This window comes from Struthio camelus, chromosome 5, assembly GCF_040807025.1.
Source record: "Struthio camelus isolate bStrCam1 chromosome 5, bStrCam1.hap1, whole genome shotgun sequence".
Lineage (NCBI taxonomy): Eukaryota > Metazoa > Chordata > Aves > Struthioniformes > Struthionidae > Struthio > Struthio camelus.
In genome coordinates, this window is record NC_090946.1 from 48,538,583 (window position 1) to 48,564,463 (window position 25,881).

Below are 25,881 nucleotides of genomic sequence, written 5' to 3' on the forward strand. Positions count from 1 at the left end.
GCCAGGTAGTGGAGACAAATTCACCAGTGAGCTCATCTATGATATTAGACAGCATAGAATCAGCATATAATGTATGCTTCAGCTGCCACATATGGCTAGATCAGAGCATGCAGCCTATCAGATACAAGAAGGGGAGTTTAGGCAGGAGTTCTACTGCACACAGAACTACTTATGTTTGAAGAATAGCCTCCACATTAAGGAGATATAGAAGAGAAAAAACTCCAGGACCTATGATCCTTATTAAAAATGGATGTTTAGCATTAGAAACAAATTAGTTCTCTTTGGAAAACTTAAAGAGAATTTTGTCTGTTGCTTAAGCAAAATTGAAATGATAACCAAAATCTGTTTGTCATTCCTGTTGGAGAAAACCTTGAAAGAAAATTTAGTTGAAACATTAATCCACTTAGAGTTCTTTTTCACAACATTTTCCATGTTCATTCAAACCTCTGTATTTAACAAAAAAACTCACAACCCTCTTCTCTCATAGTCTCTGTCTTTTCCTCATACTTAAATCTGCAGTGAAGATATGCTGTCTCTATGGTGCCACAACTTCAATGTAAAGAAGGAAATCAGGAGGTAACTGAAAAAGATTAAAAGATTAAAGAAAAAGGCTTTATATTAATATCAACAGAAATAAAAAATAATGGTAGGGATTTACTGCCAAGTGTCACATATATTGAAGTAGTGCTTCCATGTGCTCTGTGTTCCCAGCAAGAAAATTACTTTATGATCACGATATAAACGCAGAGAATATCCTGCTTATTTGGGAGAAAGAGAGGCTTAATGGTCTGAACAAAGAGATGAGAGATAAGAACGTGTTTTCTTATCCTTCATTTAACACAGGCTTCCTTTGTGGTCTTGAACAATTATGTTTGTCTCCAAAACAGACATAATGCTTGATATTGTTAGCATGCTGAGGGAAATTCTTGTAATTTCCATTCATTCATTTTTGTACTTTTTTTCTGAGTGATGAATAGGTACTGGTATCTGTGTCGTATATGTTACATCTGTCATTTAAGGAAGACCAGCCTGAAATTTAGTTACCAAAGAGCGACGGGATCAGGCATAAGCTGAACAGCAGCTCTGATAATATCAATGCCTCCTGAACCTGGAATTGTACTCCTTAAGAGGGAGGTTGTACCTTTGACAGGCTAAACCTCTACTGCCTATTTATTCACCCTTTTCAATCTCTATACTATCATTATTATTTGCTTGAATTGTGATACTGTCTAAAAACAGTAGTGAGGTAGGTTCCAGGAAGGACATCTGACTTGCATGATTCCTACTTAAAAGCTGTGTGATGACACAGTAAATGTAGAGAGATACGTGCTTACATATTGACATAACAAAATAGCGCGTCTTTAACTGCTTCAGCAAATAGAAGCTCCATGAATAAATTGATTACTGACAAATGTTAAAGTAATATTCAAACAACCAGTTCTCTAGGGATCTCAGTTATTAATTATGTTATTAAATATGTGGTAAAATAAAAAGTTGATTCTATATGATGCATTTGGGGTTATTCTGCCAAACTTTTTTTTGATATGGTGTTTATAGATATTCAGGCCGTGTTTAAGCATAGTCTTTCAGAGGAAACTGTTGTGCAAAAGCTTTATCCACATTCTACAATGTTGTGTAGAGATATCTGAGCTGACTTTGAACAAGTTAACTTGGATCCCACAATCCATGTGTCACAGAGCTCTACCTGCATTAGTGTATGAGCTGAGCAGAGCAATGTGCTAATGTGCTAATAACTGCTGCTAATAACTAAGGAAATTTATTCAGAACGCTTCCCAGAGAAGAACAGCTGCTAAGATGTAGGTAGCAATGCACAGGGCTGTCTGAACAGATGTAGAGAGAGTTTGCTATGTTATAGAAGATTAGTTTGAGAAGCATGAAGTAACTGGAAAGCATTCTTGTTTGTCCTGCTGCTAACAGCAGGCTAAAATAAAGAATTCAGATTTATTTAGTCATTTTGGTTCATTTGATTTCAGTAGTTTTTACTTAGATCTAAGTTCCGTGATCCTTTTATAAATGTTATTGTGATAAGTAATATAAAGCAGGACTACAGCAAACAATAAATTATGCATGGGCTGAAGTTAGTGTTTTTATGATTTGATGGTGACTGACCAATTTGATTTGAATTCAAACTGAAGGTGGGCTGCATAAAGGTTTTGTAAATTATTTTGCTACATTTTTTGACATTTATTCTGCCATATGACAGATGTATTTAGCCACGTTATGTCAGTGTTTCATATTTTGACATCTATACTAGCTTGTTTCTGAGAAGCTGTTGCAGATTGTTGCAGCCATATTACGCTCCTCTAGAATAATAATGGCATTTTCCCCCCTTTCGTATGCCAACTAAAATATAATTTTATGGGTTGGGGAGGTACTGGGCATAGTGCTGCTTGAATATCCCTACCGTCTTAGACAAATGAATTGTGCATGTGCTGATCAGTACAGCAGCTGCTTTTCGTGATGGCTGGCATCCATGCTTGGTAAGATTTGCTATTACAATATTTTTTTTAAAAGTCCCATATAACTTTCATACAGGATATGGGATTTGACTGTATTAGATGAAGAATCTTGTGTTACATGGGGATGTTTCTCAACCTGAGAGGTATTTGCTTTTCAAACTGCAGGTCTATTGAGCACTGTAAGTGATATAGAGGGCTTAAGACACAAAAGAGGAATCCTTATCTCCTCCTGCTAGGGCTTGTAAATGGGCAACTGTACCCTCCTCATCTTTTCTCTTCCCATCTTAGCTGATTCTGTTATTCATACTGTGCCTCTTGAGACAGGAATAAAAAGATAGGCATCTATTAATGCTACAGATTTTTTGTTAAGATGCTTGGGTTTCATTCTCAGCCATGATGCTATATTCTGGAGTGACTTCAGGGAATTTACATGAGCTTTCTAAGCTTCCGGTTACCCATCTGTAAAACTAGGATAAGAATCCTGACCAATTTTTTAAGCCAGGTTCAAGATGTTTTACTATCCCTTTTTTTGTGTATGGGATGCTGCCATTAGATAGAGGGACAGAATGGAAAAAATACCTACTTTCAATGCTTAAATCAGCAAAAATTAACATTTAGAGTATAGAATTAGAGTATGGAAACTGTGCCTAATGCCATGCAGTAAAATGTTCATGCCTGTCTATCTACGGGCAATTATGTAATTACAGCATGAAGGAGGAGAAGAGGTATGCTTCACCCTTTCAGTAAAATCCCTATTTTATTTCCATAATGGGTATTGTTTATTGAAATACAGTCATTTTAGGAGACCTATGGATATTAAGTCTAGATGCATCTATTACTGCAGATGTCCAACAAGCACATATTTTACAGTATACAAGGCCATACCTGAACACATATGTCTGTGTAGCCAATAGATACCAGTCTGCTTGAGAATTCACGTATAGAACAGCTTAGGTCTGCTCAAAGTAGAAACTTGATTTTTAAACTAGATTTTTCCTCATAAGAAGGTTAACCTGTTATCTGCGCAAAGTTAAGGCAAGTTCTGTAAGTTTTTTAATTCTTTTACTGTAGTTTTTGTTTTGAAACGTATGCACTGCTGATTTTCATGCCCTTACCAATGTGATGTTGCAAAGCCCAAAATGGTCACAGGATTTTAGCAGATGGTTATTGTTACGTAATTGAAACACAATGAAAGAGCAATTGTGTATAGCACAAGAAGAATCACACTATATTTTGTTTCCGTGGTTCTAGCTCAAAATATATGAAGCCCTTTGTATTAAAGAAATGCCTTGAGTTAAACTGCATTCACTGTCCTTCATCAGATCGCGTTCTCCAGTCTCACTGTTTTCATGATCTGTTAACAAATTCTGTTTGTTCCAGCATTTATATCTCTCGAATCTAGACTAAACGTTTTGTATTTTAATCTTGCACCGGATGAAGTGGATAAAGAGAATTTGTAACTCATCAAACACATTCTTTAATAAATTTATTCCTCCTGTTTGCGGGTAGGGTGTAATTTGTGAACTATATGGCATTGCTGGTAATAGATCTTTTTTTGTATATATGGAGTATGTAGGACATTTATTGAGAAAGAAATCTCGTTGAAAGTCCCCAGCAGCAATACATCTAATGCTGCCTTCCTGGGAGGATGAAAATGACAAATGAAAAGGTCAGTGTCTGCCATCAAGTAGATGAACTGTAGCTGTAAGTCACCTGGGACAGGAGAGGAATGATCAAGCAGATAGTTATTCAGGTGACTACTTCTGAATAGCGCTTTATGTTATTTCGCAGTCAGGAAGAGTAGAAACCATCCTCTTTGCAACAGAGAATCACGAGTTTGCTTGTTTGTCCTTTGAGAGGCCTGCAATCCTGTGGATAATATTCCCTTATTCTCAGGGAATTCAGTAACTTTTGTGAGGTTGCTTAGTTTTCTGTAGCAACTTTTAGCTACCTGACTATTTACTTCTTTAAAACTGTTTATCCTTCAGATCTTCCTCTTTATCTGTCTTCTTTCTCCACAAATTCCATATTTTCACTCTGTTAGAATCTTTGAGGCGTTGACAACCATTCTGTTTGAAATTTTGAGCTTGGAGGGTTTTTCCTTTCCCTGAATAGTCTAAAAAAACAATTAGTGGAGGTGAAAGATGTCTGCTCATTTCCTAGTCTAGGAGATTGACTTCCTTCTATGAATTGAATTACAGGGCTGTTAAAGAGTTAAAGTTGAATGGGAAGTAAGGAAAGGAGGACAGATTAGAGTTGACTGAATGCGGTGGGGGAAGAAGGATTATATAATAATACATCAAAGCTATATTCAGTAAATGACCGTTAGCCAATCCCCTACCCCTAAAAGTATGTCGTTCTAAGACTTTCTTTAAGCTCAAATTAATTTTAGTTTGGTAATTCTAATAGGATGCTTAAATGCAAAACTTGTTCAAAATGATTTTAAGAAAGTTTAAGGAAGTCTTTCTGTCAGGTATTTTGTATGCCAAAGCTTTGGGTTTCTGCTGACCAACAGCCTTTTAAAAATGTGTAAATCACAATTTATCAGTTTAAGTGTTGCATTTATTTAACGTTTCAAGTAAGTTTCCGTGGTTCTCCCGATGATACTCCTTTTGTGTGAAAATTAGTATTTTAAACACCAGTTAAAGATAGAACAAATGCTTTGACAGTTACTCTTGACTATGTTTTTTGGAAGAAAGGCCTGAACATTTCCTGCTCTTCAGGGTGGTAGCTTGAATGAGGCTGCAAGGTGGTATCAATGCAGCTGCAAAAATTTTTGCAGCTGTGGTAGGTGAACGCACTGCTGCCACCTCGTGGTTAAAGGAAAAAGTAGCATGAGAAAATAACGGAAGAAAGAATGGCTATAGTGAAAGTGATGGGACCAAGGGTTATCAAGGTGGGAGAAAAGATAAGAAATCCTAACTATGTGGAAACTTAATGAGTCAGCTCAATTAAAAGTTAATGGATACTTTATGCTACAGGATGTGCTACATCTCAAGAGAGGTAAATTGCACTCTAGTTTTCATTTTTTACTGCAACTTTTTATTCTCTAATTAGTTTTAAATTGTTTGTATTGACATTACTTTGTGTATTTCCATTTACTGAGTTTTAATAAATAAGAATTTTCACAAAAAGGAATGTACTGACCAAGAAGCAGCTATATAGATCGTTATATAGAGAGAAATTTTTTCAAGGCTTCTGCTTTCTACTTCAAGATTTCACATCAGGGCAGAGAAGGCTCCTGATTGCTATGTAAAGTTGTGAGGAATAAGCTAATCTATTTGAAAGGTGAGTTACAGAGATTTCACTGGGAAAGGTTTTCATGTAAGGTTTTATATAAGATTGCTTAGCTGGGATGAAGTAGGTAAGTTATTTTATTATAACAAAAAAGGAAAAGTAATTTTGCAGTATTCTTCATCTAGGTTTATTTGAAACTTTTCAGGATTTTTAAGGACTTGCAGAAAGAATTATTCTACCAGGAAGTGAGGCTATCCTGTTTTCCTCAATCCAGGAGCTAAAGCTCTCCTTCTCCTGGCCTGGAGGTGTTCTGAAAAAAAAACATAATCAGTTGTGAACATGAAGAGAATAATACCGCTTATTTGCTGTTTGCAACAGTTGTTTTGGAGAATGAAGTATTTCCATTTAAAGTAGCTATAGAGGCTAAGACTGTTGTGACCTGCTGAATCCAATACCCTGCCTCTGAAGGCACCATGTCAGAAAATTCCCGAAGTTGTGGGTTAAATTTTCAGGTCATCAGCTTTACCAGTGAATGCTTGCACCTTTTCTTGTAGAAATGTTGAGGTATGATGAGCTTATTCTGTATCATGACAAAGCTTTAAATTAGCCTATGTTGTGTACGTTTGTAATAGTTCTTGTTGCTCTGTATTCAACTCTTTTCTCTGCAGTTACACATCTGAGCATGTGTTTGACATCTACATGAATTACATAGGTTGTCCAAAACAACCTAGCTTTTATTTCATGTTTGTTTTTATGTGCGTTGGGGAAAAATGTGCATGTTAGGATACTTTGTTTGAGAAGCAGTGAAGCATGCCTCATATTTTAGTTATCATTAGTAATATCATGTATGCTTTATTTCTGCCATCCAGTGGCATATGCCATACATTGACTAAGGACACTTTTTTGTTTTGGAGTTAGACGTTGCATGCACAACGGCATATTTGGAAAAGGTTCAGGAGAACGGTGTTTCAGAAACAACTTAAAAGGCAAAATGAGAAATTCCTGAAAACATCCCCACTTCAAACCTGTGCCTTCTAATCAGGTTGTATAGGATAAATCTGTGAGAAAATGCTGAGCTTTCTGGTCTGAACTGCTCTCCTTGTCTTACTAAGCAACTTGACTAGGCAATAATGAGTGAGTACCGTGAATGTGGTGTCTGTCATTTCCAACTGCAAATCTTGAGAAATCAATAAAATAAATGATTCAATCATTTCTACAGAGTGCAATATGCAATTCTCCTTTATATAAGTCTCAGCTCAAGACACTTTATTTGAGATGTTTGCATGTTTGTTTTCACAGTAAGCGTTACTACGTGTGGCCTGTGGTCAACTGAGTTATGTCCATGGCATATTATTTACATGGTACCAGCTCCTTTTTTAATTTGATTCTAGCGTCAATGCTGATATCTAATACTACTTAAGAAATTAAACAGTTCACAATCGGTTGATAATTTTTTGCAAGGCAAATTGGCATTTAAAGTACTAACTGACATATATGTTTGTAGAAATGAATAAAAAGCAGTGAGTCTGCTAGGATTAGATCTGTTTTATATAAAAATTCATTGTAGAGCTAGATCTAATAAAATTAATGAGTGTAAAAATATAAATGCCCTATGTGAAACTTCAGTGCCATCTTACTTATGCTTTTGTCTCTAGCTCACCTAAAACTTTACAAGGAGGGACCACCAGGTGGGTGGAAAAGTGTAATGTTGTCCGTCTGTGTCTAGTCTTTGGTCTCTTTTATTGTAAAGTTATTGTAAAGGCATTCTGTATCTTGCCTTGATAGAATATAAGTGATAAAGGTGAAGCACGCAGTACAGTATGCAATAACTATCAATGTTCAAAACTAAAACTTTATTAAAGACTATTGCATCTGCAGAATAGATGAGGTCCTGTGTCCAGAATTCCACCTTAAATAACTTCAATCTCATTTGCAGCTATACGACTAAAATGAGTAGAACTTAGACTGATTTCTCTGACCTTCAGATTCACTCTACAGTGCTGAGTATGAAATTTTGCAAAGTTAAAAGTTGAAGAATGATTGGAAGAGCATCAAAATAGAGAATGAACGCATTAATTTCTTTTTTCATTTCTTTTGTCTATGAGCGAAATTCAGGTAAATATAACCCATTTTGAGATAAACTAATATGCCTAATAAATGGAATGGTAATAATCTGGCAGTGCTCATTCTAAAACTTTCTGAAACAAAGACCATAGGTTGGGCTGGAAAAATTCTTTCTGAGATCATGGACTATAGTCTTCCATTGTGAGACATATCTGATATCAAACTGAGGTAACAGCTGCATTTTAGCCAAAAGACAAGGTGAGGTGACTCAAGAAGGGATGAGAAATATTACAGCTACAAACTTTTACTGATTAGAATAAATAGTGCGTGTTTAGGCAAGGGAAGCCTTTTGAAAGAAAGAGAGATTTAATTGTGATTTAAGAAGAGAAAGCACAATATTAATGCAATTTATGGAAGTTTATTTCAGATGCAGCCCCTGCTGCCTTTCTGTGTTTTCTTGCTCGTTTATGTATCCCCCTGACAATGGGATACACAGAGCCCAGGTTATCTGTTGGATTTCAAAAGAAGCTTAAGGAACTCATTTTGTACAAACTCTGATGACTTGAAAATTCTTTTTAAGAAACTCTGACTCCCTTGCACGGTATTACTGAATGTATGATAACTGATGAAAACTGAGCTGGAACTCATTTTATTGTAAAAGATGATTTTCTGATAAATTCCTCTTTTTCTGCGATGACCTGTCACTTTTGCAATTGTCTGCCGTAGTAACTGAAATAACTGAATGAGGCATGCTCCAAAGTGAATGAGAACACTTATGTGGAAATGAGGGAAGGAGATATTTTCTGGGGAGTCCTTCTGTGATAGCTGGAGATTTTGTCATATTTTAAGTTCAGATTAACTTGTTTCATTCTTGTGTCATGAAGGAGATTACCCTGCATACTTTTGTTGAATACACTGTTTTTGGATATTGAGTTTGTATAGTCTATAGGGTGCATAAAGTACTCTGAAATTTCTGTTTGCCTTTTGTACTTAAATAAACATTTAAACAAAAGTTTCCTAAAGGCAATGCAGGAGGCGAATTGACTCCTCCTCAAATGATGGAATTCCAGCTTCCTAGTGGAAGCTTTATAAGACTTTCTCTGAGGAACAGGGAGTTTTCTTCATGAGTCCTTCTTTTAGTATAAAATATTGCCTCAGTATCTCCAGCCAGACTTGTCTTTGACTTCTGTTAAGAAACTATCACTATGCTATGTGTTGATGGTCATCATTACCATGTTTATTCATTAAGCAGTTTCTTGCTCTCAAGCTTTTCAAAGAATTACAGCATAGCAAATTGTGTAGTCTATACAAAGTGTCAGTAAGTGGGCTTCTGAACTGTCTGGACTGCCAGGTTCATCTCTCCCTAACGATCCAGTTCCCAGCATTTCCCAGTTCCCTTACTTGAAGTAGGCTCTACCACAGAGGATTCTTTGGTGTGCTGCGGAGGTCCAAGATTCACTTAGATTTTTATAGTTACAGGCCACTCAGATGGTTTGCTGCCTGCCTGGAGGCTGGACAGTTGAGCAAGCTATTTGGTTTGTCCATCTCATAAAAATCTCATATTTTTTTTCCTCCTCTCCAGAGGAACAAATAATTAGACAGCACCTTAGAGTTATTCATGAAACAGCAACAGAAAATCTTTCAACTCATCTCTACCCTAAAAAGCATTAACAAAGCTTAAAGCTGTAAATATAAACAGGCATAGTTTACAGATATTTGAAAGGTATTTTGGAGCTGCATAATTCATTTTTAGTTTAGTTTTATTTTCACACATCTTTAATTACGTTAGGGGAACGGAAAAGAAAATAACTTACTCTTTGCTACGTTTCACCTATACACCAACATACACTGATTCATATTGTAGAATAGAATATTCTTATGGTATTTTTGAGCAAATTTTCCTTACGTGATCATGTATCATATATCACCTTTCTGTTTCGTTTTGATCAAATAGAAATTGAGATTGCTTACAATAAATGTTTCGTAGTTGGGGTTCTGAGGTAAAGGAATTCTGGCCTATGCCATCTCCTGAACACAGGAAACATTATTTACTGTTTATATGCATGGGTAGTTCAGATTTTGAAGGTTTTCTTATTTATAACTAAAAAGATTAGATATTGTATCACTTTGGGGTTCTGTGTGTTTTAAAGGAGCCACAGCAAACTAAACCCTCAATTCAATATTCTTATCACCTCAGTATGCTTGCTTAACTTTCCCTGGAGAAACCATAGATCCAAATATGGCCTACAGAAATCTAAGGTGTGTGGCCTGGAGACCATGATTATCCTGGAACGTCAGGAAAACGCTAAAGCTGAACAGTTGGGGCTATAAATGCTGAGGGACACATTTGTATTCAGATACCAAGGACCTAGTGATACAAGAAGATGCTGCTATTGTATATATCTTTTTTATGATTATTTAAGAAGGTATTTGGAGCAGTCCTATGTCTTACAGTCGTCTTGCAAGGGCCAAAATTTAAGAAAACACAAGTGCTGTAAAAAATTAGCCCGGTATATTGAATATATCTTCCTTTGTTTCAGCTCATGTTTGGAATATCAGAAAGCTTCATGAACTGTAAAAATACAATATAGCTTGACAAAATGGAGTGTGAGACAAACCTTGTAAAAATTGTTTCTTTGAAAAATAGAAACACTTAAAACAAAATCTTTGTCAAACATATTAGGAACACCAAACCTACCAGAGGGTTTATAAAGTCCATAAAGACATGAAAGGAGCACTCAGAAAAGATAAAAACATAGCAGGAAAAAAAACCCAAAATATTTGTGACATCTGTATTTATTATGGAAAGATCTTGGACAGGTTCTTATGCTATTATGGGGGGCTTGCCTGAGGATATGTCTTAAAATGAGGTATCAATAGGGGAAATTATGGAACACATGGAAAAAAAAATGAAGAATGACACTCACCATGACCTACTAGTAACCACCCAAGAGCTCTAAATGAACTCGTAAGAGCAAATTGCTGAACTTCTAACTGTGGCAGACAACCTCGAGAGACAGCTTTAGTACCTGAGGGTGGCAAATGTAACCCTATTTTTGTCTAAGGTATTTAAGACCTATAGACTTAAAGTCTGCTCAAGGGAAATTATTGGAAACTCTAACAGGGAATTGAATTAGTGGGCATGTGGATGTGACCTGTTACAGAAGTGATAACTGAGATTTGCTAAAGTCATACTTGAGAAACCGATTTGATTTCTTCAAACAATCAACAAGCAAGTGCCTAAAGGAGATGATTGATTTTTAACAGTTTTCTTGAGGACCTCAGCAAGAGCCTCAAGGGATCTGGATCAGGTGGATTGAAAACTAGGTGAACTGCCAGGTTCAGAGGATTGTGATCAGTGGCACAAAGTCCAGGTGGCGGCCAGTCACTAGTGTTGTCCCCCATGGGTCAATACTGGGGCCGATATTATTTAACATCTTCGTTAACAACCTGGATTGTGGGACCAAATGCACCCTCAGCAAGTCTGCAGACAATACAAAATTGGGCGGAGTGGCTGACAGATCAGATAATTGTGGTGCCATTCTGAGGGATTTCCATAGGCTGGAGAAAGGGGCAGAGAGGAACTTCATGAAGTTCAACAAAGGGGAGTGCAAAAGACTCCACCTGGGGAAGAATAATCCCATACACCAGTACAGGCTGGGGGTTGACCAGTTGGAGAGCAGCTCTGAGGAAAAGGACCAGGGTGTCCTGATGGACAACAAGTTGAACATGAGCCAGCGATGCGCTCTTCTGGCAAAGGCAGCCAATGGTATCCTTGACTGCATGAGGCAGAGCGTTTCCAGCAGGTCGGAGGAGGTGATCCTTCCCCTCTACTCAGCCCTGGTGAGGCCACCTCTGGAGTGCTGTGTCCAGGTCTGCGCTCCCCAGTATGAGAAAGACATGAACCTGCTGGAGCAAGTCCAGTGAAGGGCTACTAAGATGATTAACGGATGGAGCATCTCTCATCTGAGAAGTAGCTGAGAGAGCTGGGACTCTTTAGCCTGGACAAGAGAAGGCTTGGGAGGGGATCTTACCAGTGTTTATAAATAGCAGATGGGAAGGTGTAAAGAAGACAGATGCAGACTCTTCTCAGTGGGGCCCAGTGAATAGAGGAGAAGCAATGGGCAGAAACTGAAGTTCAATTCAGAAACTACTTCAGTTTTTCAGTGTTTCAATGATTTACATCCCTGTGTGCAGGATACTTTCTTGAGATGGTAACTATCCGGGCACAACTATACCAAATTAAGGTGACTCCAGAAAAAGTGTTCAGGGAATAGGCTCGAGTCATTTTGCTGTATCACACAAAACTAGAGTTGTATCGTGATTTCTTTTTCATGATACTAACTTACACCCTAAGACGAACATTTAGTTGAGGAGAAGGAAAAAGGCACTTTATTGGGTGTCAGCTCCTACCCAGTTGATTAATTTTGGGCTATTTAAAATAACTGATGAGAAATATGCTCGCTGTATTAATTTCATACTATACAATCTAGCTACCTAGTTTACTACTTTTTCTGTCCATTACATATAAGAATCTTTTAGCTATTTCTTTTTTAGTTTAATGCAAGAAAACTGTGGTGGTGGAAAGAAACATAAGAACTTACACTACAGAATGTCCGTTGCATAGCAGACAATGCATTAAATATATGCTGCAGTATGTGTCCGTGTATGGTACGCTGACTTCTATCCAGTAGCCATTATTTTAATCAATGAATTAAGTTTATCAATTCTTACCACTTAGTACTTAGTGCTTTCTAAGTACTTAGTACTTTCTAAGCATATTTTTATTTGGAATAACCAAACCATAAAAGAACTTGTACTCAGAAGCTTTATAACAAAGATTAAGCATAACAATCTCTAGAAATTATTTTGGAGCTTCCAGCTAGGAGAAGTAAGGAAAAACACATGCCCTTGGAAAGAGTGACCCTACAAAAAATAACTTAAAATGATAGTACCTTACCAAATACGTTTATCATGAAAAATAAAATATTCTTAGTACTTTCAAGATTCTTTTTAACTGTTTTTATACTGGGTTAACTTTAATCCTTGGGGGATCCCAGCCATTATTTTGTGGCTGCCTGAACACTTATGCCAACGTAAGAGAAGAGGCAACAGAGGGCTGGGAATGAGTAGGCGTGTTGAAGAATGCTGCTTTCAGTGCCGGAGCAGGTTTCTGTTAGAAAAGGTGAACTATGACTCTCTTGCCAGAATCCCAAAGAATGTTAAGCATTGAGTAACCCGAGACAGAAAATAGATCTTTTGTTAAGATAAATCTGTAGATCTGTATACTTCTATTACCCAAAGTAAATGATTGCATTAGAAGCATTTTCTGAGTCTATCTATCATATGACCTTAACAAGCTAAACTTTTAAGGCAGAGTATTCATAAAGTTCATGCCTTGCACGCTGAGTGAGTGCTTTAGCAGTTGGTGTGCAAGAGGAGTCACAACTTGTTCTGGGGACCTGCGACAGCTGTTTTTTCAAGTCCTGTTTAGGTGAATGGATAAACAGAGCCTATGTCCAGAAAGACTGTCAACCAGTCAAAGGAATTAACAGGAGAAAACTTAAAACTGCATAATCATAACCAGTTGTGATTCAGATAGAGCAGTCTAGTTGTTTCCCCATGGTGGAAAGCTCTAAGTAGAACTGTATTATACAGGAAGAGAAAATTTGGGTAGATGCTATTATTAGTTGGAATCACCTAAATTTTTTATTTTGCATCTTTTAAAATATCAATCACTTCCTTTCTGATCTTCTTCTGATCTCTAACCTTTGCGTTAAAAGGTTCATCATCATACAAATTTCAGGGTGATGACATGGCTATCTTTCCTTTGTTTTTCCTCCAGGTGCTCTCAAGAAAAGGAAAAGGAAAGAAAAAAGCCTCACTACACCTAAGCAATAAAATATCTACTTCTTTGGTGTATGCTTTATGTTGTTTTACTGGTTCTACTGTTTCAGGCAGCATGCAAACCTCTTAGGGTTGCAGAATGTTGTCAGTAAAATTTAAACTCTTTGGACTTTACAGTCCTTGTCTGAACTAGGATCTGATTCTTTTTTAGCTGAGGAAGCAAGAGTCAGGCCAGGAAATATGGAACTGGAAATAGGCCATTGGATGAATTCTGAATTGGAAGCAGATAGAAGTCGGGTTTTAACAGTCTAAGAGGAAACTCTAGTTGCTTGTTTATGAGGGCTATAGCTTCTGGGCCAATGTTTCATAGGAGACAGGCTTTCCTTAAATCATTACACAACCCTTAATGAAAGGTCTTTTCTTTCGTCCTAATCAGATGTAGCCAAAGCATGGATTGAGGGAGACCATAGCATGAGACCCAGGTTCTAGAAGTCTGAAGTCTGTTTGGTAAATCTACACTTCAACATTACAGCCATCACTAAGCCTGTATAATCAGTGTTCAAGGTCGTCTTTGCTTCATTGCTAATTTAAATTTTTCTGGCTTTAAGTTTCAACCTTTGGATCTTGTTATACCTTCCCTTATTAAATTTTTGAGCCATTTAGTACCTGGCATATTTTTCCCTTGGAAGGCAGTTTAGTCCCTATAATCAATCTTTGTCTGATAAAATTAAGAGAAAGAATTCTTTAAATTTTTCGCTGTTGGGTACTTTTCCAGATCTTCAATGGTATTCATGACTGCCCTTTTATCCAGTTTGCCTATATATAGTGATTGTATATTTAAAGTTCAGTTTAAGCCATTATATTTAATATATCTTTTTCTTTAGAATGTGTTTGTATTTATGTGCATGCATATGTCATAATATGTTATCAGTTCTACTTTTGTCTGCAAAGCTAAACCTTTAGTGTCCTCTTTGTTTCAGTCTGAGGTATCTTCCCTCCGTTTTCCCCTCTCAGCATGAAAGACTTCTTTGCTTTATCAAACTCTGCTGTCAGTAAAATCTTTGAAAGCCTGGTCACGTGGTTTGAGAAAATAAATGCGAATTACTGTGTTTACATTTTCTTTCCCTGTCACCGTTGTACCGGGTCTTTTATTTGGGAGCCTATGCCTGCATTCTGGATCTGGTAGCATAGTATGCCATGTAGTCTGCTGAAAACCATCACGTTGTTTTCTGATGCTAATGGAAAGCACTTTTTTATTTTTGCAGAGTACCAAGCTGCCATTTTGCATTTAAAGAGGGAACACAAAGAAGAAATTGAAACATTGAAGGTATACTTTTAATGTTTTCTATTTTCTTTTTCTTCTCTGACTTTTGTGCAATTTTCAGGTTTAAGTAGCACAACATATGCTTTCTTAAGAATGTTACCGTTTTGTTCTAAAAGTTGTGTTCAGTTGACTGCCAACTTAAAATCCACAGACGCCCACATACGATGGGAAAAGCAATTTTTTATATTTCCCGTTTGTAATTTTCTTTACTGTTTTACTTGTGCAGCACAGAGGACAAATTCTTCCCTCTAACCCAGCAGTTTAGTACATTTACATTTGCTTATTATATCAAAGCATTGACATTTAACTCATCACTCTTTCTCAGAGAAACATACTTCAGTAGAAGTACTTTTTTCTACAGTGTAAGAGTAAAAGTAATTTTACCTAGAAAAATGAGTATTATGAATACATTTGTGTCCTTGTAAACAATTCTGAAGTCTATTCAGACCCTTCCTTAATATTCTTACTGTTCTGTCACGTCATCTCTACAGCAGGTAGTTAAGGTTACTGATGTACTATGACTAGTGTACTGTGTTCACAAGGGTTTCTTTTGCTTTTCTTTCTTTTTGCTTCTCTGTTGTAGCTGAGAGTCTCTAGGTTGCTTACTAGGACGGGAACATCTTTTGGGAAGAGTCTGTCTTTTTATTACATGTTTATACAGCATGGCCTGTGCTTAAAGTGCTTAAGTCATCTGGGCTAGATCTGATTTTAGGTATGTTAAATAGAAGCCAAATCTCAAGGAAGCTAGATAACTGAGAATACAGTTCTGGCATAATAATGATGACACAAAATGCTTGTCTTGTGCTGGCTTTGGCTTTTTGTTTTTGTGTGTTTTTCTCATTATCAAGAGAACTGGTCTTCTGTTGAAATATCGGTGTTAACATTCATTGTGTGTGCTAGGATTATCCCTATATTGTTTTAAATTTTCTTCGTCATTCCTTTAAATGCATTATGAGATATATTTCTTACTGACAAAAATTAGCATTATTTTTTTTCCAAAGGTATCTATTAAATAGCTGCAGTGCCATCAATAAAAATGTCTCAAAAAATTTACAGAATGGTTCAATCAGCTTAAAATCACATCAAAATCTTGCCATCATAGTAAAGCACGACTATTCCCTCTATTCCATAAGACTGAAATACTGAGGGAAATAAATGGTTGCAGGATAACAAATGGGTCAGGAGGCATGCTGAGGCTCACAATTCTGTGCTTTTCTGTCCATAGTGGAATTGCTGCGCAACAGTCCTCTGGTTATATCACTCACTCGTCTCTTATAATACCACTTTCATCTATCGTACTAATGTAGCTAATGCTTAGTTACATCTGTTGTGTGATTCCAGCCTTTATTTTCACCATTAAGCAAGATCAATATACTAATACAAGGAGTCTGGTAGTCCAATTTACTGATGCAGTGACCATCGTATTAGGCAGATTACAAATAGCAATCATGTGATTAGTAAAGTACAATATTTGTATTACATGAAGTGTTTATGTATTTGTGTCTGCAGAAAGACTAAGGCATAATGGACATAAAATCTCTCACATTAAGTAAGCCCAGTGAGTTCTTTGAAAAGGCAGAGGTGGGATGGATGATGGCAGCAATTTGTAGAGTGCAAAGGAGAGGCAAGGGGTCTCTGATGTGTGCAGTGAGCTCAACCTTTTGAAGTAAAAAAGGTTGAAGTAAATATTTTTTTCTAATAAGCTTCTCTTAAAAATTCAGCACAGGGAAAGGCAAGCTAATACTAAAGTAAACATATGATAATAATGTATGATAAGTATAAATAATAATAACTCTTGCAAAGAATAGTGTAACTGTCCCACACAAGAACACTAGATGGAAAAGGGTGGTGGTGGTCATTTACTTTGAAGGGACATTTTGGAAAATACATAGGCTCAGTGAGAGAGAAAATGGATTTGAGAGAGCAGTGACAGTTATTGAAAGCACGTCTCCAGCAACCCTGGAAACAGTAGAAGCAGAGGAGCCAGGTAGTTCATAAAAACATGAAGTTTGCCATGCCTTAATCCCTGGATTATTTTCTCAGCTTCTTTCAGTTTACACATAATTGATATATTCTAGTTGTTTTTCATAATGTGATATTCCCAATTCTGTCTTTCATCAAAAGAATGTTAGTCTCACACATTTTGCTTTCCAACAATTAGTATTTTAAGGGCTTCCTGAAGCAGCGTTTGCACCCAGGTTATGATATATAAATGAATAAATTATAGTATCACATGCGTCCATGACTCATTGAGCTATCTGAATGCTATGCCATCTGAATAGTCTTCTAGATCTTTTTCTGTATGTCCTTGACGATGAATTCCTTGTACTAAGATGTGATCCTTTGTAGATGCATCCTCGTTGCATATACGGTTTTTTTAGACCTTTACTTCTCTAGAACCTGTAAGATGCCATATGAAATTTTCTAAATAGCGCCAGACTATTACTCTAAAAAACGTTTATGTTGAAAATACTGAATTTCTACATTCTTAATCTGTCCCATGTTAAAAGAAGGTTAATACTAAGTTATTTATTCTGTGAAGAGACTTATTGTAGCATGTTTTTTTTTTATATACTGCGGTGAAATCTGAATTAGTCAAATGCTGCTACCTGGTCATGCTGCTTTAGTAAATCACAGGTTGTTAGTTCGGCTTCTAAGTTTTAGTAAGTTTCTAATTGGCAGTGTGGCATTTTCATCTTTTTTTATGTTTCTTTTTTATTTTAATCAGTTCACTACTAGAGCGTCTTTCTCCTGTTTCTCTAATGTTCAAACATTTTAAAGGACAATTCTTTTCTTTCATCTCTGTTATTAGTTTTTATTATTTCATCTTTAATTTCAAAATAATATTTCCTGGGTTTTGTGTTTGATTTCATAGCTGTTGCCTTTCCCTGAAGTTGCTTCAGACTGTATTTGTTTCAAACTCAAATGTAATAGCAAAGGATTATTCCTTTGTCCATTTTGTTCATTCTTTATGTGACCAGCCTTTGCATTGGTAAAAGTGAAATGCATTAAATAAGGCTAGAAGATGTGGGTACACTCACTTTCTTGTGGCTTTTCGTTATTTGAAGGAATGGAAAGATACATTTTTTTTATCTTTTTAAGATAAAAGTTTTTTATCTTTTTTTGAGATAAAAGTATGAATGACTACATACTAATACTATACCATTATAAGACTTTATTTTAGAATATAGTAGAAGAAAAATTTTGTCATGGTTTAATGTAATAACTTGTTGCATTTTATTCTTTAAAGGTGTAACAGAAAAATATGCTGGTAGGTAACTGTTGGAAATGTATGAGTTAAATGTGATTTTGCACTATAAAACTGAAAGAACCTAGAGACTGAAATTTGTCTGAACCAGATCTGATCTGAATCTCATATCTAGTATTTAGAGGAAAGTTGCTCATCATTCTTTGTCTATAAGACATTAGGAGTGAGACCCTTATCCCTATTCTTTCCTGTTCCTAAACAGAGAAACGGTAAGGAGCCCTAGGAGGTATATGTAGAGCTGAGGAAAAATTCTTTGAAAGTTATACAAGTGCCTTCTGAAGATTAAAAAAAAAAAAAAAACCAAAACGCTAGCCATCCTGGGAGGAAACTGCAAAGAATAAGAAAGGTTATGGTCTGCAGCAAAGCATTGTAGAGCATCTAGAACAGTTAGTCCTGGGCTGTGTCAGAAGAAAAGGTTGTGCAGAATCTATCCCATGATGTAGTAGCTTATGAACAAGAGGTCTATTTACTCTTTAACAATAGCAAGTGAATTCTTAAGGAGGGAGAAGTACCTATATTTCTATCCTGAATATATTTAACTTAATTTCCAGTTTCTTTTCCAGCTTCTTTTGGAACTTGTATTTTTCCTTGATTATGTGAAGGAAAATCATGGTAGGTTTTTGTTCTTTAAGATTTTTTATTGCTGGGTTTATTTCCTATAATTTTCATATGTCAAGGAATAACGCAGAGTATAACCAGGGAAAAGCTATGGAAATATTTACTTTTTACCCATTTACGTTTAAATTAAGCTCAGCTGTAGTGTTTAAAGTATTTCCTGAATGTTTCACCTATTATTTAAGTAAATTTCATGAAATTTTTTAAGACACTGATAGACCATTTCTATTCTCTGTTATTGAAATGTATTTCCTGCTCATTCCGCTAGATGTCAGCTAAGCCCTCTTTGAGAAAACATTCCCAGACCATGTCACAGCCTCTCTGTGAATGTGTAAAGTTCATTTTTCCTTCTGAACTGTGAGACTATATGAGGTGTTAACAGCCTGTAATAGTATTTGTGGAGCTGACTGAGTCTTGCTTTTAAGTCAGAAATTATGTTGCGCATTATGGAAGTAAAATCTAAGTTGCTCAATAGAGAAGTGGTGGAGGTCGTCATCTTAATAATATTTTTTTCTCTACATAAACAAACCTACAATATTTAATAACCAATGAAATAAATGACAACTTAATATTTAATCAAAATACTGGAAGTGAACTGGTGAATTCTAAAAGGAAGGAAATAATGTAAAGGCAATATTCCAGTTGCAGCACGTAATAGTTATTTCAAAGCATTTATGTACAATGACACAGTAGCATTTTTAATTCTTTCTATAAGTTTATTCATAAAATGTGTGAAAAAAAATTGAAATTTTGTCTCTAATTTCTTCTTTCTCCCTCTAGCTCAAAGGTTCCAAAAAATCTCCCCCTCTCAGTTGCAGAGAAGTTTAATAGTGCTTTGATAAGATGGAATGACAGTTTAAAGCTCTTCTGTAATTCATGAATCTTTTTCTCTAATACAGTAAATTTTAGAAGGAAGTATCTCTGCTTGCATCTAGTGCAGTTATGAGCATACTACTGAAATCAGAAATAACATATAATAATGTGGTTGGTGTGTAACTGCCTGTGCTGTTACGAAAGAACAAACAGGCCTTATTTAGAGAAGAATGTATCATGGAGTTTTCATAGTGACCTTTCTAGTCTCCGCAGCAATCTTTGCATAAAAGATTCAAGAGAACTGAGAAAAAGTAGTTTCCTTGTCGTAGAAGAACTAGGTTAATTTTGAAAACAATTTCACATCACAAATTGGGATGAAAGACCAATGCCTCAAAGTTTCACAGGAAAAGGTTTCAGAATTCTGGGAGAGGCAGGAATATGAAATGGACAGTCGTAACATCAGACAAGTTTGACTAATAATTTCAAAATGATTAGTTTTTATTTTATACTGAGATCATGAAGGCATTGCCATGAAAACATTTTGTTAGCTACTGAATGAAGAAATAAGGTTTTATCATGTGATGACCTCTTCATTCTTTTTACAAATGTGTTTTTGTATCTGACATGCTTCACGGTTCCTTCCTTTTCCCTTCCTCTTTCCATCTCCTCCCCATTTATTTTCCCTTAAAGTCAATGTGCTTACATATGTGACTGCTTCCATCTTTACAATCTTTACAAGATTAAATGCATACATAACGTGGCTAGCTGCTTTGTGTGAACAGAAGAAAACCTGTATCATGTATGCCTCTGTCTGGTGAAGCAGAGTTGGAGCCCAAAGGAGCAGACAAGGTCAGCAAGGGTTTATTAGTCAGTCTTTCCTAATGAGCTCTTCGGGCTTTTCAGCGTTTCCATGTGTTGTTACTGATGAAGGTCTCCCAGCTTGTGGTTAATTATTGATACAACTCTTGCCTAACTTGGAATGTTTGTGTCTTTTGTGCTTAGCTGCTGAATGTGTGGTTTCACCATGGTGCACGCATTGAGTGTCTTTATGAATCTTCTCATTGACTACACTGTCCTAATGGGGGAATTCTCCTTGTTTAGTGTGGAACCTGCTTGCTGTGGCAGTGAAAATATAAAGATTATGAAAAACATTAAAAAATGAAAAAGAGGAGACTGAGGGCTTATGAAACACTATTAAGATATCAATTCCAGCATTTGTAAGGCTCCAAGACAGTGGGAGTAACGTTATCTTTAAAGTATGTTTCCTGAAGTAGATAAGTTGCAGCAGTTAATTCCAACAATTACTTTCTTACATGGTCCATATAACCACACAGAGAGCTAGCAAGAAGCACTTTCATCTCTTTGGAACCCCTGGTTCACAACTCTGTCTTCATACAGAAAGGAAGTTTGGAATGATTCTTTATCCTGCATTAATTTCCTTCCAGTTCTTTCTCTGCCTCATCTCCCTCTTATCCTGAGCTATTGCTATAGTTTTCCTTACAAGGAAAAAAAGATAGTTTGTAGTTATTTGCACTGTTATCTAAAAAGTATGTTTTTATCTTTGGATACAGATTGATGTAAATTACTAAAATATTACAGATATCCTAACATACTTAAAAAATGTGATGAAGCAACCTGTTTTAAATTTATTGTAATCTGTGAAAGCTAGTCACCTTGAGTAACTACATAAGTAAGGAGAATAAAGTAGAATAGATATTGTGAACATGCTGACACTTTATTCTAATGGCTTTGCAAGACCTCTGTAATATAGAAAACTGTATTATCTAGAAAAGAAATAAAGTGAAATGTGATCATGCGAGTATATAAACTGCCAAAAGCTAAGTAGTATCACTGTTCCTGGAAGCATTATCTGACCGTTTGGATGCTACATATGTATAAACTGGATGTATACTTTGCATTTAGATAGTCATATATTATTATTATTCCGGTTTTTAGCGTAGGGACCTAAGATATAAGAAATTAAAAGCATCTGTTTATTTGAGATGCCCAAGATACTTGGAAATTATCAGGATGCTTAACTTTGTGTAGCACCTTGTGTGTTCATATCACAGCTCATTTTAACTTGTTCAACTATAAATTGGATCCCAGAATCTCAAAATGGGCCCTGAGAAAATAACCATAATTGGTTACAGAATGAGAAACACTTTGAGTAAAATGACTTGTATTATGTCGTGCAGGAGATTTGCGACTTGGGGAAGGACAGAATCTACTTTTCCAAATCAACATTGTACTGCTTTAATTATAATACTTTTTTTGTCTCTTCCCGAGGTTCCGTGCTTAGTTCATTATATATCTTTCAGCTTCAGCACATATGAAGCAGAAGTCTTTAAAACTTGCTTTTTTTTTTCTTTTATAATACTGTTTGTATCATTTTCTAGAATAACTCCATCCTGTTTACTGAATGAGACACTGGTTCTGTGGAAGAAAAGTGTTTCCACGTAGCTGGGCTACATGAAAACAGTGATGGAGAGAGAGAAAATTAAGGTTGCTCTGGCAACCATACTTGTAGTCTTCTCTTTTGAGCAAGTGACCAAGGGTGGGATCTTTTTTTTTTTTGTTACAATTTGTTAACAGATTTTTGTATGTATAGTATTTTCTTCAAGTTCCATGATGCATAATTATCATGTAGTAAACATTTGTTTAAGGTATGTATGTCTCTTACACAATTACAGAGTAATTTCCATAATTGAAGTTATACCTCTGTTTATCCAATCTGCAGAGTTCCTAAACTGTGTTTGAGGTAAGTGTTCTAGTATTTTTACCTGCTATGAAACTCTAGCATAAACATCTCAGCGCTCTTAAAGAGCAGAGTAATTATAAACATAGCACTGGGTTTTCTCCTGAACATTACGTGACTGGTGAGTGTTTAGAGACTATGATTGTTTTTACCACTAATGTTTATGCTAGTAACTGCAGAATTGGAAGCTTCCAATGTTAAACCAAGATAGGAATCCTGAAAGATAACTTATCTTGTGTTTGTAGGATCTCCTCATAAAATCTTCTCATATATTTTGCCTTGTGAAAGATACCTGCAGTTTGTATTTTTCCTTAATAGTTGTAATTAGGGCGGAGTTATATTATCCCTGTAAAAAATCTTTTCTGTAATGGAGCTGTGAAGAGAATAAGAGATTTTTTTTGTCATTCATAGATAGTGTGTAACATAATGAATACTGTTGTGTTTTGTTACCATGCCTCAGTATGCCAAAGCCGAAGGTGACGTTAACCTTTGCCTTCCTTTCCTTTACTATAGAGAAATGAGGTAATGTATTTTGTAATATAATAGATTTTATGTGGAAGGAAGGACTGTTTCACCAAAACAATCTATTTGTTTTGACATGTTGAGGTCCCTGTCTGTAACACGGGTGAGGAATACAGTAATTGTAAGCATCAGGGCATTAGTCCTAGAGGCTACTATGTTCCCTGAAATAAAACTGAAACTGTACTCTTATGTTGATATCTGGGATCAGACAGACCCAGAAAATAAAAGACAAAATGTGAAGAATTGGGAACAAATTCGTCTCTGTGGCAAATCAAGTAAGGACTAGGGAGGATGAGAATTAAGTTTACTTACCCAAGCTGACGGGTATTGATAATGTTTTTTTCAGTGTGTTTATATACTTGCTCTTAGGTTAGTTACTGAATTGTTGTGTTTTGGCTAGTTTGAAAAATCTACATTGTCTATCTCATTTTTATCACATAGCAAAGAAGTGAATGGCTTGTTAAACCTCAAAATAGCAAATGTTTTAATTGTTTTCATTGCACATTTGAACTCTATATATTGATGGAGAGGACGGTCTTCTCAGTGCAAGATATTCTTAGATATTTTTGTAACAAAGTTATGCTCTTAAAGAATGAAAGGCTTCAATTTCTGAAAGTGTAGATATATTTCATTTTAAAACTCATAATCTCATAAAGTCATAGCACTATTTGACTGTATTTTTCCAATCACAAAATAGTATTCATTGTTATGTATTATCCTTTAATGGATCTATAACTTTATCTTTGATTAGTGTTTTCCATGTTCTGTACTTTGTTTTTTGCTTCAGCTTACTTTTGCTTCAACTAAACCATGCATTGTAATGTAGCAGAAGGTGATGCATACCATTACTTTCCTATGTAATTACAAGACTTTGTTATAATGACTTAATCTTTGAGTCCATTGCCAAAGAAATTAGTTCTTTATACTGTGAAGCAATCTTGACGATAAACTCTCCTTCCCTCTCCACCCCCTCCCCAAAAGAAAAGAAAGAACAGAGGGAATAACAAGGTTGCATTACAATTCTGGCAACATCAACCACACTAATAAAATCAAATTCAATGTTGTTTTACGACTTTGAATTTATGTGACTGCACAGGATCAAAGGATTTGTGTCCCACTGGACTGCAAGGTCTATAGTTCATGGCAGAAAAACTCATCAAAAAGAACATTTTAGTAGTAAGGCTTTTCATTTTAATCAGCCCCAGTAATAAAAAAGCTGTTAGGTGTCCAAAAACATTCTCCAAGATCAGAGACAACTTGCTCTCGACTACAGTCCATTTTCTTATTGGATCCATACTGCCTCTGTATATTTTATCACTGAAACTTCATCTTCAACTTGTTTTCAGCCGTTTTTGCATAATTTTCAAATTTTACACACCAGAACATTAGGTCTATCAGTAAGAGTAACAATTCTTATTCATTTCCTGCACATGATGAGTAATATGACTTTCTGAAAGTAAATTGTCATTGAAACAGCACCTAAGTCTTTAGCTAAAATGGAATGAAAATATTGATCTGTATTTTTATATGTTACGTTTTTGAAAATATCTAAATAATATGCAATAACAGTCTTTTCTGCTTGCGTATGATCTTTTGAACAGCACCACAAAACATAAGTGTTAGCATTTTTGTATTGATTCAGACAAAGTAGCCTAGGCCGTCCTAAGACCAAGGTTACAGCTGCAAGTGGGAAACAGAACAGGTAACTAACAACAATGTAATTTGAAAAGGCTTTTGTTATCATGTGGGTTCTGCATGTTAAGCATTCATGATCCCAGTTCAACAAAAGATTGAATTTTATGTGGTTTCATTCTTTAACTAGGTTGGGCTCAGAGAAGTTGTGTGTAGCATATCACTTACATTTATTCATATATTGGATGCTGAATCCCAGTTTGCAGAATTAGAATGTTGAGCAGAGAGAATTTGTCAATAGAATTGACCATTTATGTATCAATATTCCTGGAAATTTGCAGCTAAGTCTCAATCTAGATGGCTATCCCTTTTTTCAAACTATGTGAGATTTATTTTTCCCATCTTACATATGGGAAGAATCAATACATGTTCACTTTCTGGAAGGATCTCCTTCTTTCTGGATGACATGATACGCATACCCAATGTTACAGGTTTTCCTGCAACTGCTGTATTATGCCTATCCTCCAAACTTCCAGTGCATGTGATATTCTTTGCTTACTGCTGTCTGAGATACTTGCAGGGTTATAGTGTTATTGGGGTTTTTTTGGTCAGTTGAACATTCCTTGTGGTTTTATTATTTTTGGAAAGGTGTTTTCTTCATTCAAATGTACCAAAACTTCCATTTTAATGTTAGTAGGCATTTTAAAAGTTACTTACCAAACATATAAATTCTACATAAATCCTAGATTATCTACTGTTAATATTTATTTACTAATAAAATTGAAATTTATCCAATTGAACACATTTATTTGACTGTTGGCTTTATTAAATAATATTTCATCTAGTTTTATAGAAATGCCAAAATTTATTGCAAGGGATGACATCGGTTATCAAGTGATGTAGATGTGGCTAGAAGTTTGTGAATCCAAGGCATTAACAGTTTTCTGCATGATACCTTTTGGTTATGTCCAGCTTCATAGTTTTTAGGGCAGCTGTGTGCTTCTGGAAGGTGTGAGACTTAAGTTATTTGAAAAGAGTTATTTGAAAGGGAGTGGCACTGCTCTGTTTATCACCATGATAATGTCCATCAGCCTAGATTTTTTAAATATATGTGGAAGATTTTTTCCTTTACCACATGGTAGTGATGTGTTTCTGTTGTGTAGGAGACAGAAGTCACTACAAAGTATGACTGTAACCAGTTAACACTAGCTTGAGCCTGTATTTTCATACTTACGGTCTTTTGTTTCTTTATGATCCTTTTTTAGCCAACAGCTGCTCTGCTCTGAAAGTTTTGGATGTTTCCCAGATACTAAACTATATA

At 35.8% G+C, this 25,881-nt stretch overlaps 1 protein-coding gene across 5 annotated transcripts in view; it reads left to right on the forward strand.

The window, feature by feature from the left end:
• The window catches only part of FMN1 (formin 1), a 195,357-nt gene that overhangs the window by 57,949 nt on the left and 111,527 nt on the right, over window positions 1–25,881 (forward strand). For 3 of the 5 annotated variants that reach the window (XM_009689950.2, XM_009689952.2, XM_009689955.2), the window contains 2 exons: window positions 7,373–7,405; window positions 14,894–14,955. In XM_009689950.2, the coding sequence (XP_009688245.1) occupies window positions 7,373–7,405; window positions 14,894–14,955 (95 nt within the window). The remainder of the gene's footprint in view (window positions 1–7,372; window positions 7,406–14,893; window positions 14,956–25,881) is intronic. The other 2 variants (XM_009689953.2, XM_009689956.2) reach the window with 1 other exon arrangement.